Here is a 15,442-nt window from a genome sequence, read left to right as displayed (position 1 = left end):
CTGCAACGGACGTAGTAGACACTTGTTCGTGTTCCTAAAAAGAAACCGCACAAAATGCGCAACAATATATACATATAATTAACATACAATATTAATATAACTAACATACAAATAATATAACATTTTATGCATTTTCTTTTAACTTTGATTCATAGAATTTGAAGTCACAGATCATCAGTGGACAAATCAAATTAGCGGGTGGTGAAGCCATCAAAAAATATTGCCGAGGAATTTTGAAGGGGACTTTAAATTTTAGACCGTATTGGGCAATACGGCTAATACGGTTTGGATCCGCCCCTGATGGCTTAAGTGACAATCAAAAAGATTGCTAATTTCGTAATTACTCTGCGGCAGATCAACACTCGCTTCTAACCGGTCAACAAGTGTCGGTGTGTCCGGTTTAAAGTTGTAAGCTGTATTGCCAATGATATAATTCGCATTGTCATGTTTTCCGGACATCCTCGTCTCCGGACAATGCTGGTGGAAATATTGAGTTGAAAAAAGAGGTGGATTGCAAGATAATAAAAAAAACCACTGACTGGTGGACTAACAAAGTTCAGAGTAGCTAATCAACTCAACAAATAAAGAATAGCAAACAATCATATTTAATCTCATACAACAATTATACAAAATGCCAGGTTTGTGCTCGAGGGATTATAATGCAAGTTCCTCAAACACGTGGACTGTATTTCAAAAACAATCCAACCATGGACGTATAAACTATAAACTAGAGTTTATACGTCCATGGTCCAAGCATAGACTCTAAAAGAGAAACGTCTATAGCACACAACCATGGACTCTAAACTGTGAGAGTGCATGGCTCCCCGCACTAAAACCAGAGATAAACCTGGCCGAATACCCTGGAAAGCGTAAGATTTAATGAGTCGTTTACCTATCTACCTTAGGCCTTCATTACTTTAAAAAAAAATCATGATCAAGCTAACCATAACAGACCCGGCAGATAGAAATGAACTGATTACAAATTTCATTGATTTTATGAAATGACCCGGTCGATCAGGAAAAACAATCATTTTTAGTCCTATGATGACTTAGATTATCAACAGTATAAAATTACTAACTTTTAATATCACATATACTACTACATCATGCAAAGTATTTCAAGGTTTTATTCACCAAAAACAGTTCCACTGCAAATGATTCATAGTGAATTGATTTCAATTTGAATTAATAGGAAAATAACAAAGAATTGTAACTTTGATCCAAAAACCGACAATTGAGACTATAGTCTGAATGACTATTAATTTGACAATTCATGAAGTCACCAGGCATAAGTGACACTTGGCTATTTCATGAAATATGAAGCATTCAATCATATCAACTATTCAGCAAATGACAATGTAAGAGAGATTTAGGATACTCTTGTTTACACAAACAACTGCATACCATATCTCCAACACATAAACATTAAAACTGGACATAAAACCACAAATTCACTCAAATAATCATTCTCTAATTTCATTTCATTAACATCATTTTTACAAGAAAACCGAAATTTTGCAAACTTTGCTTTGTATTCGAAAAACATAAAAGCATTATAACTAGAGATAAAACCTGCAGATTCACTCTGGAAAGCTTGAGATTAACTAATCAATATTTATTTTCATTTTCATTAAGATTATTTTACAAGCTAAGTAGAGTTTTTCCAACTTTGCCTGAGATTTTCTAACATTATCAACGTTATTTTCTCAACATTGTTACGCTTAATACAAAGTATTTTGAAGGAATTAATATTGAGTATAATCATATAGATATTGTTCAACTATCCATTTGAATACAGCTAGGTAAATTACAAATAACTGATCGCTGAGATATCTACAATTATCTACAACTTTTTCGAGATCGGAAATGCTTCTAAGTCATCCTGGAAAGCTTAGTATTAACTTAACGTTCATTTCATTTTCATTAACATCATTTTTACTAGAAAACTAGAATTTTCGCTGCACCTTGTCTTAACTAAAGATTTTCAAACATTATCAGTTCGCTCATTTAATACAAAGTTATTTGAAAAACACGACAATAATTTTACTATCGATAACTAATCACGTTTATAGCTGTTTAACATTCTTTCTAAAAAAGAGTAAAATGTATCTCCCAGATATTATCCCTAAAACAATTAACAGTTACAGCAGTGATGGGGTGTGATATATAGGTAAAAGGACGCGTGATCTTTCATCAGCTATTCGAAGCATTCTATCGAATCAGTTATTTTTTAGTGTGTTTGATTTAGTTAAGGTTTATGGTTATTTGTTTTGTTTATTACTGATCCGATAGAACACTTAAAACAACAACAGAAAAGATCTCAAGAGGTTGGGAAACACGGAGAAGGTTGTTCTATGAAAGAAGAACCTTTAATAATTAGATTAAGTTGATTAGAAAAATTCCTGATGATGAAGGCCCTATATAGAATATTTAATAATTGTTTGTTGGTTTTGTTAATTTTTATTACTTATGATTTAATTAGTTTTTCTTTAAATATTATTTATTTTGTTATGTATTTTTTTGTATTGTTTTTTTATTTATTTTTCTTTATTATGTTCTATGTATTTTGTACTATTTATTACTATCTACATCATCAGGAATTTTTTTACTGGTGAAATTATGGGCTCACTTTTAAAAAGTGCTACAAATTCACTGCTGCACTTAAACAATCGTTTATTATAAAACACCCCGATTTGAAGTTAAGTGATCATTAGTATGAAAGCCACTCAACCTTATGATATGGATGACAATGAAAGAAGTTAAAAACAGCTATAAACAAAATTAAAACGTTCAAAATTATTGCTGGCCATTATTATCATTCCTTTATATCATGTTACTCCTAGCTATACCTCTCTTATACCTGGTGGAGGAAGGAGCTTAGGGTGAGATCGAAACGTCGTGTCTTTTAAATATTTTAGATTTAATAAATAAATTCTTGTTTTTAAATTCTTTTAATCTGTAAATAGTGGGATTTTATCTTAATATCGTGGAACTTTTGTATAACTAAGGCCATAAAATAAATCACTTGATTCTTTAACAGCGATTCCCGAATTTAGCTGCCGCCTCGATTCGACCAGGAGTACATTAGGCCCTATCAAAGTTGATACTTTGTTTCTTAATCAAACCTCTCTATAGACTGATAGATAGACATGACGAGGGCGGGCGAATTTTTTGGTTATGAGATTTTTTTTTGAAATAAATAAGTGGAAATAAACTCGTATATATTTTCCAGGGAGACGAGGGCGGGAAGTTTTTTCTGTTCAAATCCAAAAATTATTCACTTCACTTACAGACTGCGTAAGCTTTACTAAGCTGCATATTTCAAAATCAATTTCCTGTAATATATGATATGTATTCTTATTGCGTAGATAGTAAATCATCTATGACAAGCGAATATCTAATCCAATGTTTCAAGTTTGAAAGTAAAGCGGCATTCAATGTACGTAGTCGACATTCCATTTCCTGCATAGCAATCGATTTTCATTATATGATCACCACATGGCGTGTCAGGCCCCGATATGGCATGACAGGCCTCGGCGCTTGTCACGCCATATGCAGCAGAATTTAAGATTACCCTTATCGAAATGAAATTTGAGATTTTCTACACGTTAAGGGCTGAAATTAGACCCTTTATCGCCTGATAATTGAGCTGAATTTTTGAATGGATATCGTCGGCTATAGATGTTTGAATAAAATGGCGCAATCACGAGTTGTCACTGTGAATTACAACAGTAATCGTCACTGTTTTGTGTCACTACCTGAAAATTTCGTTCGAGACGTTTTGAAGAAAAAAGGAACCGGGTTCGAGACAGCTGATAATATCAACAATGTGAGCATGATTTCAATTTATTCGAGACAATCAACTAAGTTTTGGGTAAAAGTGCAGATCCACACCTCTCCGTGTATACAGTTCAATCAATTAGCCTACATTAAATATCATTGTTTCAGATTCAAAATGTCATCAGCAATTCAGTAGGCCTACATTGAAATTGGTTAATTTAAAGATATCTTCACTAGAGAGAGTAGAAAGATTTTAGCCTGGATTCTGTCATTCAGCAGATTGCGTCAATCACGAGAGGTGTGGATCTGCACTTTTACCAAGTTTTGTAAATAGAGATTCAAAATTTCGATGGGAAATTAAAAGAATAGTGGATGATAAGGAAAATACAAAAAATTTAGGACGTCGAAAGGGCTCATCAGCAGGGTCCATTTGGGTCTAATCAAAAGGATCCAGTTCCACAGTTGTGAGTGAAGAGTTAACTCATTGAAAATGAACTAACTTTAACTCAGAGTCAAATCTTAACTCACAACTTGTTCCAACTGTGGAACTGGATCCTTGTTTTTTGTGAAATAAAACTCATTTTGGTTTAAAGAAAAAAATAATTATGTCACTTCTCCCCGGTAAAAAATAATTTATCGTTGACTTTGCGTCTAAAAATACTTTAAAACTTCAACGCAATTATTTATAGGTATTGGTTGTGAGTTTAACGACGACGACGTCAGAATCGGTTGCGTTTATGAGTTCGGCCGGAGGAGAGTTTAATCGTCGCTCGGATACGATCGCAATAAACGGCTGGTACGCCGGTAAATTGAACCTGTCTAACGGAGATCGGGTCGTTTTAAATCCGGTTTTAGACGCCGTTGAACGATGTCAACGAGCGTTCATGGAACCGGTTTCTATCGACGACTGGGAAATACTGGTTAGTATTGTCTGTCACCACCAGATGGCGCATCGAAGGTTATTCGTAGTGAAAATCAGTTTGTTTTCAATGAAATTTGAACTTTTTAGGCTTTGGGTTACTGACTGCAGTCCAATTACTGACTAAACTACAGTACTGTTGGTGCCAGACTGTAGACTTGTGAATTAACCAAAAGTTGTTAGTATCATTAGGCAAGTTGTATTGTGTTATTTCAGGAATTACACGCCCAATTTGCTGAGGAACATATTTTGGATCAAGTACGAGTGATTTGGCAAGGACAAATAATTCCGATTTGGGTCTCAGATTATACTTGTGTCTACGTTAAGATAGGTATTTCATTTTACTGAAACAATACCAAGATGAGCGTGTACCATGCACCCCCTGCCCTTAGTCTGGACCTGCACTCCACTTGCCATGTGGCTTTCTCAGCCTCAAACTTTTTTGGCATTTCTTTTTTTATTTCCAGCAAATGAAATCGAGTGAATTTTTTTCTGTTTCAGGAGAAATGTCTCCTTCTGCAAAATGTACGATTCTCATGCCGAACACTCAGATTCTGATCGCTCCGAAAGACCGGTGGCCACCTGGCGGTGAAACCGACAACTACGTTTCACCGAAACCCGATCTGATTCCGGACAACGAGGCGTATCCGAGCCAGACGGACAGTAGCGACCCCTATGGTCGATTAACGACCACGAATTCATCCGACGAAAGCGAAGATAGCGATGACGATCGGCGGCCATCTTTGTTTCGAAGAGGTTTGAATTACGTGCGAGATTTTTACTTCGGAACCGCGGAAACTAAAAACTCGCGGGACGAATTCGGCGAGTTATCGAATCGACCGATCCGTCTGAGACGACGAGTTCAACACGTCGGCGACTTGTCACGCGCCGTTTTCGAGCACGCTCAAAACCGTCGCGTTCTCCGTAACCTAGCGACTGGCAGACGGACGCCCCGATTGTTGCGAAACAGCGCCGCCTCGAATCGCTACGTCGATTATCCGTCGCTTCAACCGACGACCGTGTTTATAGACGACGCCACTGTCGTCGACGGCGACGATGATTTTTCGCCCGATTCGTTCGTCGCACGTTTGACGAAAATTCCGTCGCCGAATGAAATCGAAAAACGCGAAGCCGATAAAAAAGTCAGAAAATCGGTGTCGAAATCGGAAAATATCGATGTTTCGTTGTCGGGTGGCGATCGGTTCGATTGTTGCATCATTAGGGTGAAGCGCGTTCGTCCGGGTTCGATGACCGATGATATTCTTCGCAGCGCCGGAAATTTTGATCCGTCGCTGAAAAACCGCGTTTTAGTGTCGCCGACGTTACGTCGTCGACTACGTTTAGAAGTCGCGAGTCGAGTCGAAATAGAGTCCGTCCATTATTTACCAACGCCCGTTATTGAATCCGTTGTCCTACATTTAGTGAAGCCTTTGGTAAGTAATTGATTTGCGATTCATCCCCCCTCCTGAATTTATTCCATCTCTTAATGATCACCTCTGACCTGGAAAACTTTGGGAACTTTGGGAATCGGCAGAAATATCTAGAAAAAATCAGAGTTTACAAATTTTATCAAAAATCTGGGAATTCGGATAATGTTTCTTTATCAGTACGTGATTCATAAAAAATGGATTAATTGCAACATATTAAACCACAAAAATTTTTCTTGATTCACTCTGTGAATTTGTGTTATCACATAGAAAATCAGGGAAATTCGTTAATGTCCGGAAAGTGGCGCCACCCTGATGATCTTTAGTGTCGTTTTTACAGAGTTTGGAATTCAACATTGAAATGGTTAAGATCGCCTTCACGTATTGGATATTATCCTGTTGCAGCGAAAAGTGCCCCCTAGTGGTCGCGAATGGAACCTTCATCTCGTTGCCTTTAGGTCCAGGTAAATACCCGGCGTAATCATCAATCGTCACTTTTCTCCATGAGGCGGCAACTGAATTCCGGGGCAGCAGACGCGTATCCGGAAGGGGTTTTCAGGGGTTGTGACCCTCCCCCCCCCCGCTCAAATTTGTAATCGTTTTCAAGACAAAGCGCGCCAACAGTAGCACATAATTGGTACCATATCTTATGTTTGGCCAAACGATATGCCGTATAGGCCCCCTATCAGAGATTTTAGTTAAGCACCCTCCTGGCATCTCAGCGAGGCGTCGGGCGTGATGGAGCCTGCATGACGAGTCCAGTCACAACTGACATAAACATGCTGTTTACTTTGTTCCAGATTCTGAAGTTGATGTCATCATCGAACCCGAATTCAAAAAGGACGACCCCAGTTCCGATGATGTCAACACGGCGCCAACATCTAACCAATCATACGGCTTGTTACATCCAAAGTTGCTGAAAAATTTGGCGATAAATGTATCGGTCGAATCGCTAGGATACAGTTTGGCAGACAGTGTAGATGAACTCGATAACAAGGTGGAAGGATTAGATTTGGTTTCACTCGGGTAAATGAACAGTAGAACTAAAAATAAATCTCGAAGGACAACTTCAGCTTAATTTAGCATTTTGATAATTGTGATAATTTATGCAGCCTAAAATCCATATAGAATATGTTCATATTTTTACATCATAAAAGGAGAACAGAGATAACTAAAACCAGTTCAATTAAAAGCTTTGATGAACAAACGGGTTTTGAGAATGGTTTCGAAAACATTGATTGAATGAATTGATTAGACTAGGTTAATTATTCCAGAGTAGGGGAGCAGAGAAATCGAAGGCTCTATGTCCGTCTGTGACTAGATTAACGCGAGGGACGACTAGCAGGGGGAGGACTAGCAAGGGGATGACTATCAGGGGGAGGACTAGCAGGGGGAGGACTAGCAGGGGGAGGACTAGCAAGGGGATGACTATCAGGGGGAGGACTAGCAAGGATTGATTGTTAGATCTTAAAACTGTAGATGATATTTTTCCAGAGGTGTGGATGGTTACGTTAAACGCATTGTCCAGTTTTTGGAGTCCGGATTACTCATAAAACCCATAGCAAACGAGTTGTTATCGCGTACACCAGGTGTCGCTAGTGGTTGTCTACTAGTTTGCGGTGCTCGCGGTGTCGGCAAGTCGACCTTGACTCGAGCGGTTTGTAAGTCGCTGAATGAAAGCCCGTCTGCTGTCAATGTCAAGGTTATTGAATGTAAACAACTGAAAGGTAAATTAACAAAAAACTTCTGAAGAACTTTTCTTTCGTTTCATTTTTCTTGGTTCTCTGAATATTTTATTTCCATTTTCTCTTGCAGGTAAACGCATCGACACAATCGCCAAAATCTTCCATAAGACGTTTATCGAATCGTCGTGGCGACAACCGTCCGTTATATTGTTCGACGATATCGATCACCTGGTGGCAGCACCGGTCGGTCCGGAACAGGAAATCGGACCGCAAGCCGTTTACAACGCTCGAATTGCCGAAGTTATCAAAGATTTATTCGTCGAATGTTCCACGAGTAAGCGTCAAATTGTCGTCATAGCGACATGTGTGACGTCGTCTGCTATACACGAGACGTTGGCATCATGCCAAGGCTGGCATTTCTTCCCAGAAATCATCGAGATGACTGTTCCAAATAAGGTAATAAAGTTTGATTGTCCTATGGGGTAGTCTCGTGCTGAAAGGCTGCAGATTTCAGGCTGCGTATTATCAGGGCGCTGAGTAGCCAAGGGGGATCGTGGATTGGAACATACCCCCCACACACACTTGGGGGGAAGCCTTCTCTTTGAGTAGAAAATATTCTATACACTGTAATGATTACAGTGTATCGGTTTTCGTTTGCGAAGAGATTACTGATCTCTTTGCAACGAAGCTGATACAAATGCATCGGATAATTCATCGTAAACGATGAAGGTAAGAAAGAACTTTTCATCTTAAGTTCGACCTTGTCCAACATTTCTTATTCCTCGAAGCAAATCCACTTTCATAAATATTGAATAGGTCTCATGAATATGCAGCGATATTGCATCTGCGTGTTCAGAAGGGGTGGGCAGAGTATTGTATCGCATTTATCTAATTCCTCAAAATTCGTTTTCTAGTCCAAAGACGAACCTCCCATCTCGGATAATCTCTCTAAATGATTAAAACGTGTTGTATTTCAGCGCGAGAGGTTGAATATATTGTCGACGTTGATAAAACGACATCCGTCTGTTAATCCCGAACTTATCGATAGTTTGAATACGGAGGATATTTGCGATAAAACGGAAGGATTCGTAGCGCGCGATATCAAACGACTGTTAGACCGCGCTTTACATACGCATTTACGACAACCAGGTGGCGCCGATTGCGATTGTTGTAAACCCGACGCGCACGTCATTTCGACCGAAGAGTTCAACGTTGCTGTCGAGGGGTTCAAACCGCTTTCGCTGCGGAATGTACCATTGCATACAGCGGGGGAGTTAGGTTGGGCAGATATCGGAGGTTTAGAAAATGTCAGGAAATCGTTAGTCGAAACGTTACTGTGGCCATCGAAGGTATTTCAATAATTTTATCAGTTAACTGGGTTTACAGGAACAAAAAACAAAACTTTTTAAGTTTTGTTAGTCACAATTACGGTATATGATGTCTTGTTCTTGCAATGGCTCCCTGCTCCATGGTCAAATGCTCACAAGATGGTTATCGAAAAACTGCAGGTTCAATTGTCACGTTCTTGACCCAAAGGTTTACTGCAGGGGCGGATCAAGGGGCATGTTGTGACAATGTCGACCAATATATGGGCATATATTCTTAATTTAAGACGCAAAGGCGTTTCAGCAAAATCTTTGAAATTTTACTATCATTTTAGAGCTTTCTGAGCATCTCTGAGAGGCATTAAGTCAAGAAATATAGGTTATATATTTAGGAAAAATATCTATTGTGTATCTCAGGTGGTTACGACGGCAAATTTTGATACAGAGAAAAAATAAAAAGGCACTTAAAAATTCCGACCGTGTCGGGCGACACGGTCGACACGGTCTAAATCCGCCTCTGTACTGTAAGCAAATTTTGGGGCAACTGCAGCTCCAAGTAATCAATCTCTACTCTCTACTAAATGTACTGAATGGTGATAATAGAAAATTAATCTTATATATTTTATTTTCTGTAGTATCCGCTGTTGTTTAGTAACTGTGTATTGAGAGTGCGTTCAGGAATATTACTGTATGGTCCGCCCGGAACCGGCAAAACTCTACTAGCCGGGATCATCGCTAAAGAATGCCAGCTTAATTTCATCAGTATTAAGGTTAGTAGTCGCAACTCTTGTTGAGTCTTTTAAACTATTCAAACATCTTATGACTTTAATTTTAAGACATGAGCAGAGTTGTGGTTTAGATTTAAAAACCAGTCCAAGACCATCGTAGTTTTATGTAGCCAATCTAGCAACTTAATGCCAGTCAAAGTTCATTTTGGTTCCATAACCAATCTAACAACTTGAGATCAGTCTAAGCTCATTTTGGTTCTGTAATCAATCTATCAACTTGAGATCAGTCTAAGCTCTTTTTGGTTCTATAATCAATCTATCAACTTGAGATCAGTCTAAGCTCATTTTGGTTCTATAATCAATCTATCAACTTGAGATCAGTCTAAGCTCTTTTTTGGTTCTATAACCAATCTAACAACTTAAGACCAGTCTGAACTCATTTTAGTTCTATAGCTAATCTAACAACTTGAGACCAGTCTAAGCTCAATTTGGTTCTTTTACCAATCTAAGACTAGGCCTAAGATTTGGTCAGTATGAGCTCCTACTTATGACACCATCTCTATTTCAGGGTCCTGAATTATTGAGCAAGTACATCGGAGCGAGTGAACAGGCTGTTAGAGATTTATTTACCAGAGCTCAAAGCGCTAAACCTTGTATTCTATTTTTCGATGAGTTTGACTCTTTGGCTCCAAGGTCAGTGGACACAACCATGGCAGGAGGGATAGTCAATTATTCTTATGTAAATAATACCTAGAATTGTGTACCTGGTAAATTGGGGGTTTGAAAATCAGCAACAATTTACTTAACGTACCATTGAATTTTTATCCTGTTTTTGATTTAAAATCTTAAGAAAAAAGTCTGAAATGTTTCCTTGAATTAGTGTAGTTTATTACCGGTATTCAACATTTCGACTTTATCCTAATAGTCAGTATTCCTGAGGATGACTATCTGATAGTCATCCCCAGGAATACTGATAGTAACAGGGTCCGATCTAAGGAATGAAAGCCACTTGCCCGAGGGGCAAGCATATCTGAAATTTCGCTTGCCCCCTCCAAAAGTTGCTTGCCCTACACAGGCAGTCCCGATTTGGGGCACTATCATCCGTTGTATCGAGTGGGAAAAAAGCTTTGTGACATAAAATTGCACTAGCCCGGGGGACAAGTGATAATTATAACCTACTTGCCCTGATGAGAATATACTTGTCCCGGGCAATCAAACGAGTGCGTAGATCGGACCCTGTAGTAATACCTGATAGTATCGGGATATAGTTGAAACATCAAATTAACTACACTTACTACCTCTAGAAGAAACATTTCAGACATTTTTTTCTTCATTATGGGATTTTACGTTTTCCTCGTGTGTTGTATATAAAATCAAGTTGTATATTTTTATAAAGGCGTGGTCACGACAGCACCGGAGTTACAGATCGTGTCGTCAATCAGATACTAACTCAACTCGACGGTGTCGAAGGTTTAGACGGTGTTTACGTATTGGCCGCGACGAGTCGTCCTGATTTAATCGACCCGGCTTTACTCCGTCCTGGGCGACTCGATAAATCTCTTTATTGTTCGATGCCTTCTCAGGTAAATACTGATATAAATCTAATGACTGTCAAAGCACAAACCCACATCCTCGCTCAGCAGGTAACTCTTGAGACTCTGTCACAGTACAAACTCCTGTCCTAGTAGACACATCCTCCCTCAGCAGGTAACTCTTGAGACTCTGTCACAGTACAAACCCCTGTCCTAGTAGACACATCCTCCCTCAGCAGGTAACTCTTGAGACTCTGTCACAGTACAAACCCCTGTCCTAGTAGACACATCCTCCCTCAGCAGGTAACTCTTGAGACTCTGTCACAGTACAAACCCCTGTCCTAGTAGACACATCCTCCCTCAGCAGGTAACTCTTGAGACTCTGTCACAGTACAAACTCCTGTCCTAGTAGACACATCCTCCCTCAGCAGGTAACTCTTGAGACTCTGTCACAGTACAAACCCCTGTCCTAGTAGACACATCCTCCCTCAGCAGGTAACTCTTGAGACTCTGTCACAGTACAAACCCCTGTCCTAGTAGACACATCCTCCCTCAGCAGGTAACTCTTGAGACTCTGTCACAATTCAAACCCCTGTCCTAGTAGACACATCTTCCCTCAGCAGGTAACTCTTGAGACTCTGTCACAGTACAAACCCCTGCCCTAGTAGACACATCCTCCCTCAGCAGGTAACTCTTGAGACTCTGTCACAGTACAAACCCCTGCCCTAGTAGACACATCCTCCCTCAGCAGGGATTTAAACCTGATGACATCATGAGACTCTGTCACAGTACAAACCCCTGCCCTAGTAGACACATCCTCCCTCAGCTGGGTTCAAATCTGGACATCATGAGACTCAGTTGCAGTACAAACCCCTGCTGTAGTCATCAGGGAAAACCAGGGAATTTGAAAATTTGGCTTAAATTCTAGAAAAATCTTTATCAGTACATGATTCATGAAAAATGAATAAACTGTAACATTTCAAACCAAGAAAATTCTCCATTCACCTGTCGCAGATTAACTCGGGGAATTTTTTTAAACCTCAGAGAAAACAGAGATTTGGGAAACTTGTCACTACTAGTATTTATCTAACTGTTGTCTCTATATTTGATATATTGCAGGAAGAGAGAGTGGAAATATTAAAAGCTTTAACACGACGTATGAAATTGTCAAACGACGTCGATGTCGACGAAATCGCTCGTCGCTGTCAACACTTCAGCGGCGCCGATCTAAAAGCTCTACTTTACAACGCGCAACTAGACGCTATTCATCGATCGATGGATGATCATCAATTACGAGAATCCGACAATCGAGAAATCGATGATCGAACTCATGAAGCCACCGATGACGACGAAGACGATGTTTTGTACGTGGCGAATGCAGTCGAGGGAATCGTCGAAATTTCGCGAGATGAAAAAGATACAATTCTGAATCAGGTGAATATATTAGCTGAGATCACAGGGCCGTCGGAACAGGGGCGGCAGGGGCTTAAAAAAAATTTGTTCAAAAGCACGCTGTCTTGCGTAGCAGCTCGTCGTTCTCTGTACTAGGTGGTTGGCTCATGACTTCTCATGCTTCTGTGAATGAGACCGTGAAATGGCCCCAAAACGCATCTCTGGCGATTGAATTTTCAAAATTTTTCTAGGGGAGGGGCTCCCAGACCACCCTTCAAAAATAAGCCTCGCCACTGAAAAATTCCTTCCGACAGCTTTGGATCATCGCGCAAGTATTTTGCCCCGGGCACACAGGTCCCAAATTAGGCCAGTGCTTGTTTGACACATTACCCTAATCCTTAGTATAACACTAGTAGCACACTTCAAGCAAATATTTCTTCTTTATCACGCAGGTTAAACGCACTATGTTTCGTGACAAGAAAACTGATTTTAGCCACGGCGACGCTATGAAAGAATCTGTCTCGTCGGGCGCTGCGGTATCTATGGCTAACATCGAGAACGCGTTGTCGGACACACGACCGTCAGTGACACCTAGCGAGAGAATGCGTTACCAAATGATGTAAGTTTTGGAGAGATGAAGTATATTTAATGGGTGAATTATCATACTGGGTTTCCTATTAGGGATCATTCATTTATTACGTACGCATAAAATTTGAATTTTTCAGCCCCCCTCCCCCTCTGTACGCAAAATCGGCCATTTTTTCGTATACATTAAGCATTACAGTACGCAATTGCACTGACTCCTCCTCCTCCCCTAATGCGTACGTAATAAATGAATGACCCCTTAGGGAGCGGGTCAAAAATAGGCCACTGCAATAAGTAATTTGTAATCAGTGTATTTCTATAACTGCCGGGTCTGTTATTGTAACCTAGATTATGATTTTATTGTATTTGATAAGCATCGTGAACTTATTTTCTTGTTTGTTGTTTTGTTGTTTTAGTTACGATAAGTTTGTCGGTTCTCGAGGTGGAACGTTTACATCCGAGACAACAACTCAAAGAGCGACACTCTCATAACTGCAGGAGTGACACTCTCATAACTGCAGGTAGATAAACTTTGTAATCCATCTCGCCGAAAATTTCCACCCTCAAACATGACCCGGTTCCACAATTCTCAGTTCATTGTTAACTCACTCTGTTGCAGGGGCGGATACAGAGGCATGTTGTGACCATGTCAACCAATAAAAAGGGCATTTATTCTTAATTTATGGCGGAAAGGCGTATCAGCAAATATTTTGAAATTTTACTATCATTTTAGAGCTTTCTGAGCAACTCTGAGAGGCATTAAGTCAAGAAACATAGGTTATATACATTTAGGAACAATATCTATTGTGTATCTCAGGTGGTATAAAAAGGCGCTTTTAAATTCCGACCATGTCGGGCGACACGGTCTAAATCCGCCCCTGTGTTGTGTATAACAATTGTTCATTTCCATGATTTAAGACCTAACCTGTAACAACGACTGGTATTCAAACTATGTAGACTCCTCCTTAGTCGACGAATACCAGTCGTTGTTACGGGTTCCCATAGCAGGAGAAACAGTTAGCTCCTGTTTCTTGCAATGCAACATCTGATTTTAGTATCAAATCGAACCTCTGTTGTTTGCGAAATGACAGCTAGGTACTAGACTAACTACTCTTAAGTCGGTCCTGTTTATCTCAGTAAATCATTAATTAAGTGGTTTTGTTCGCAAACCTTTATCCTATTCACTACTGAAATGGGTTTCGAATTTGATAACTTAATTTGGTACAAAAAATCCTATTGTATGAGCCAAATCTTAACCAAAATCTATTGATCGGATCCTGGACCAAGTTATGTAAGACGCATGTTTGTTTCTGTTTCAGGAGCATGTTGCCTGCTGCGTGACATCATTGTTTGGCGAACGAGTATGATAAGTTTATGCTAATGTTAATAGCAGACGATGTATTGGCTCTAGGAACAACACTGATAGAGTATTTTGCCCGAGACGCCTCAAATCAATAAATTTATAATAAATCACTAGTCTGAAATTTATTTGATGAAATTTACAACGTTTTTATATGATTTTTTATTGTTAAATAAATTTTACAACTCGAATCTTGGTTGATTATGAAAACTCGGTTACAAAGAGAGGATTTAGAGCTTGTTTTATACGCCGAATTCTCAATAGGTCGCGCCGAAGTCGAGGATGTGATTTCGACGACACCGTCCTGTGGCTCCCTCTCCCGGCCGGAAGTGGAAATTTGCATAAATCAACAGTATCGTACTTTGGCGCCCTCTCTTGGATTTCTGCCGAACCATTTCAATGGCATCATTCAATCTAACTGTGTCTCAAGTAAAATACGAAAGACTCTTGATATTTGATGACTTTCTATAGATGAAAAGAGTCTGGTTCAGAGGCCAGGCGTATCCACGGGCAGAATTTTGACAGGAGCACAAAGTAATGACAAGGGCATTTAAAAAAAGGCAACATTCACGCCGAGGCATTAAGGGTCTGAACAATTTTGAAATTTCACGGCATTTCAATGCAATTGCCTGCCACTGCGCAGCTCTATTATAGTTGCGGGTCGAAAAATTGCCCCGAAGAAAATTGCTATCGTTTTTCTAAAGGGCAC

The 15,442-nt window shown here is 39.6% G+C and overlaps 1 protein-coding gene across 1 annotated transcript; it reads left to right on the top strand.

Annotated features, from left to right (window-relative positions):
• Positions 1-3,561: 3,561 nt before the first annotated feature.
• On the top strand, positions 3,562-14,875 carry LOC141911246 (peroxisomal ATPase PEX1-like). Its single transcript, XM_074802233.1, has 16 exons — positions 3,562-3,829; positions 4,470-4,700; positions 4,916-5,030; positions 5,201-6,132; positions 6,467-6,590; positions 6,927-7,152; positions 7,621-7,853; positions 7,942-8,267; positions 8,789-9,160; positions 9,772-9,906; positions 10,433-10,557; positions 11,261-11,447; positions 12,516-12,830; positions 13,241-13,407; positions 13,790-13,894; positions 14,693-14,875. Exons 1-15 carry the CDS (start codon positions 3,662-3,664, stop codon positions 13,863-13,865), a joined length of 3,732 nt encoding a protein of 1,243 aa, XP_074658334.1. The 5' UTR covers positions 3,562-3,661; the 3' UTR covers positions 13,866-13,894; positions 14,693-14,875.
• The last annotated feature ends 567 nt before the right edge of the window (positions 14,876-15,442 follow it).

The sequence above is a fragment of the Tubulanus polymorphus genome, chromosome 9 (assembly GCF_964204645.1).
Source record: "Tubulanus polymorphus chromosome 9, tnTubPoly1.2, whole genome shotgun sequence".
Taxonomy (NCBI): Eukaryota; Metazoa; Nemertea; class Palaeonemertea; order Tubulaniformes; family Tubulanidae; genus Tubulanus; species Tubulanus polymorphus.
The sequence above is the reverse complement of the archived record's forward strand: the minus strand, read 5'-3'. Positions and strand labels throughout refer to the sequence as shown.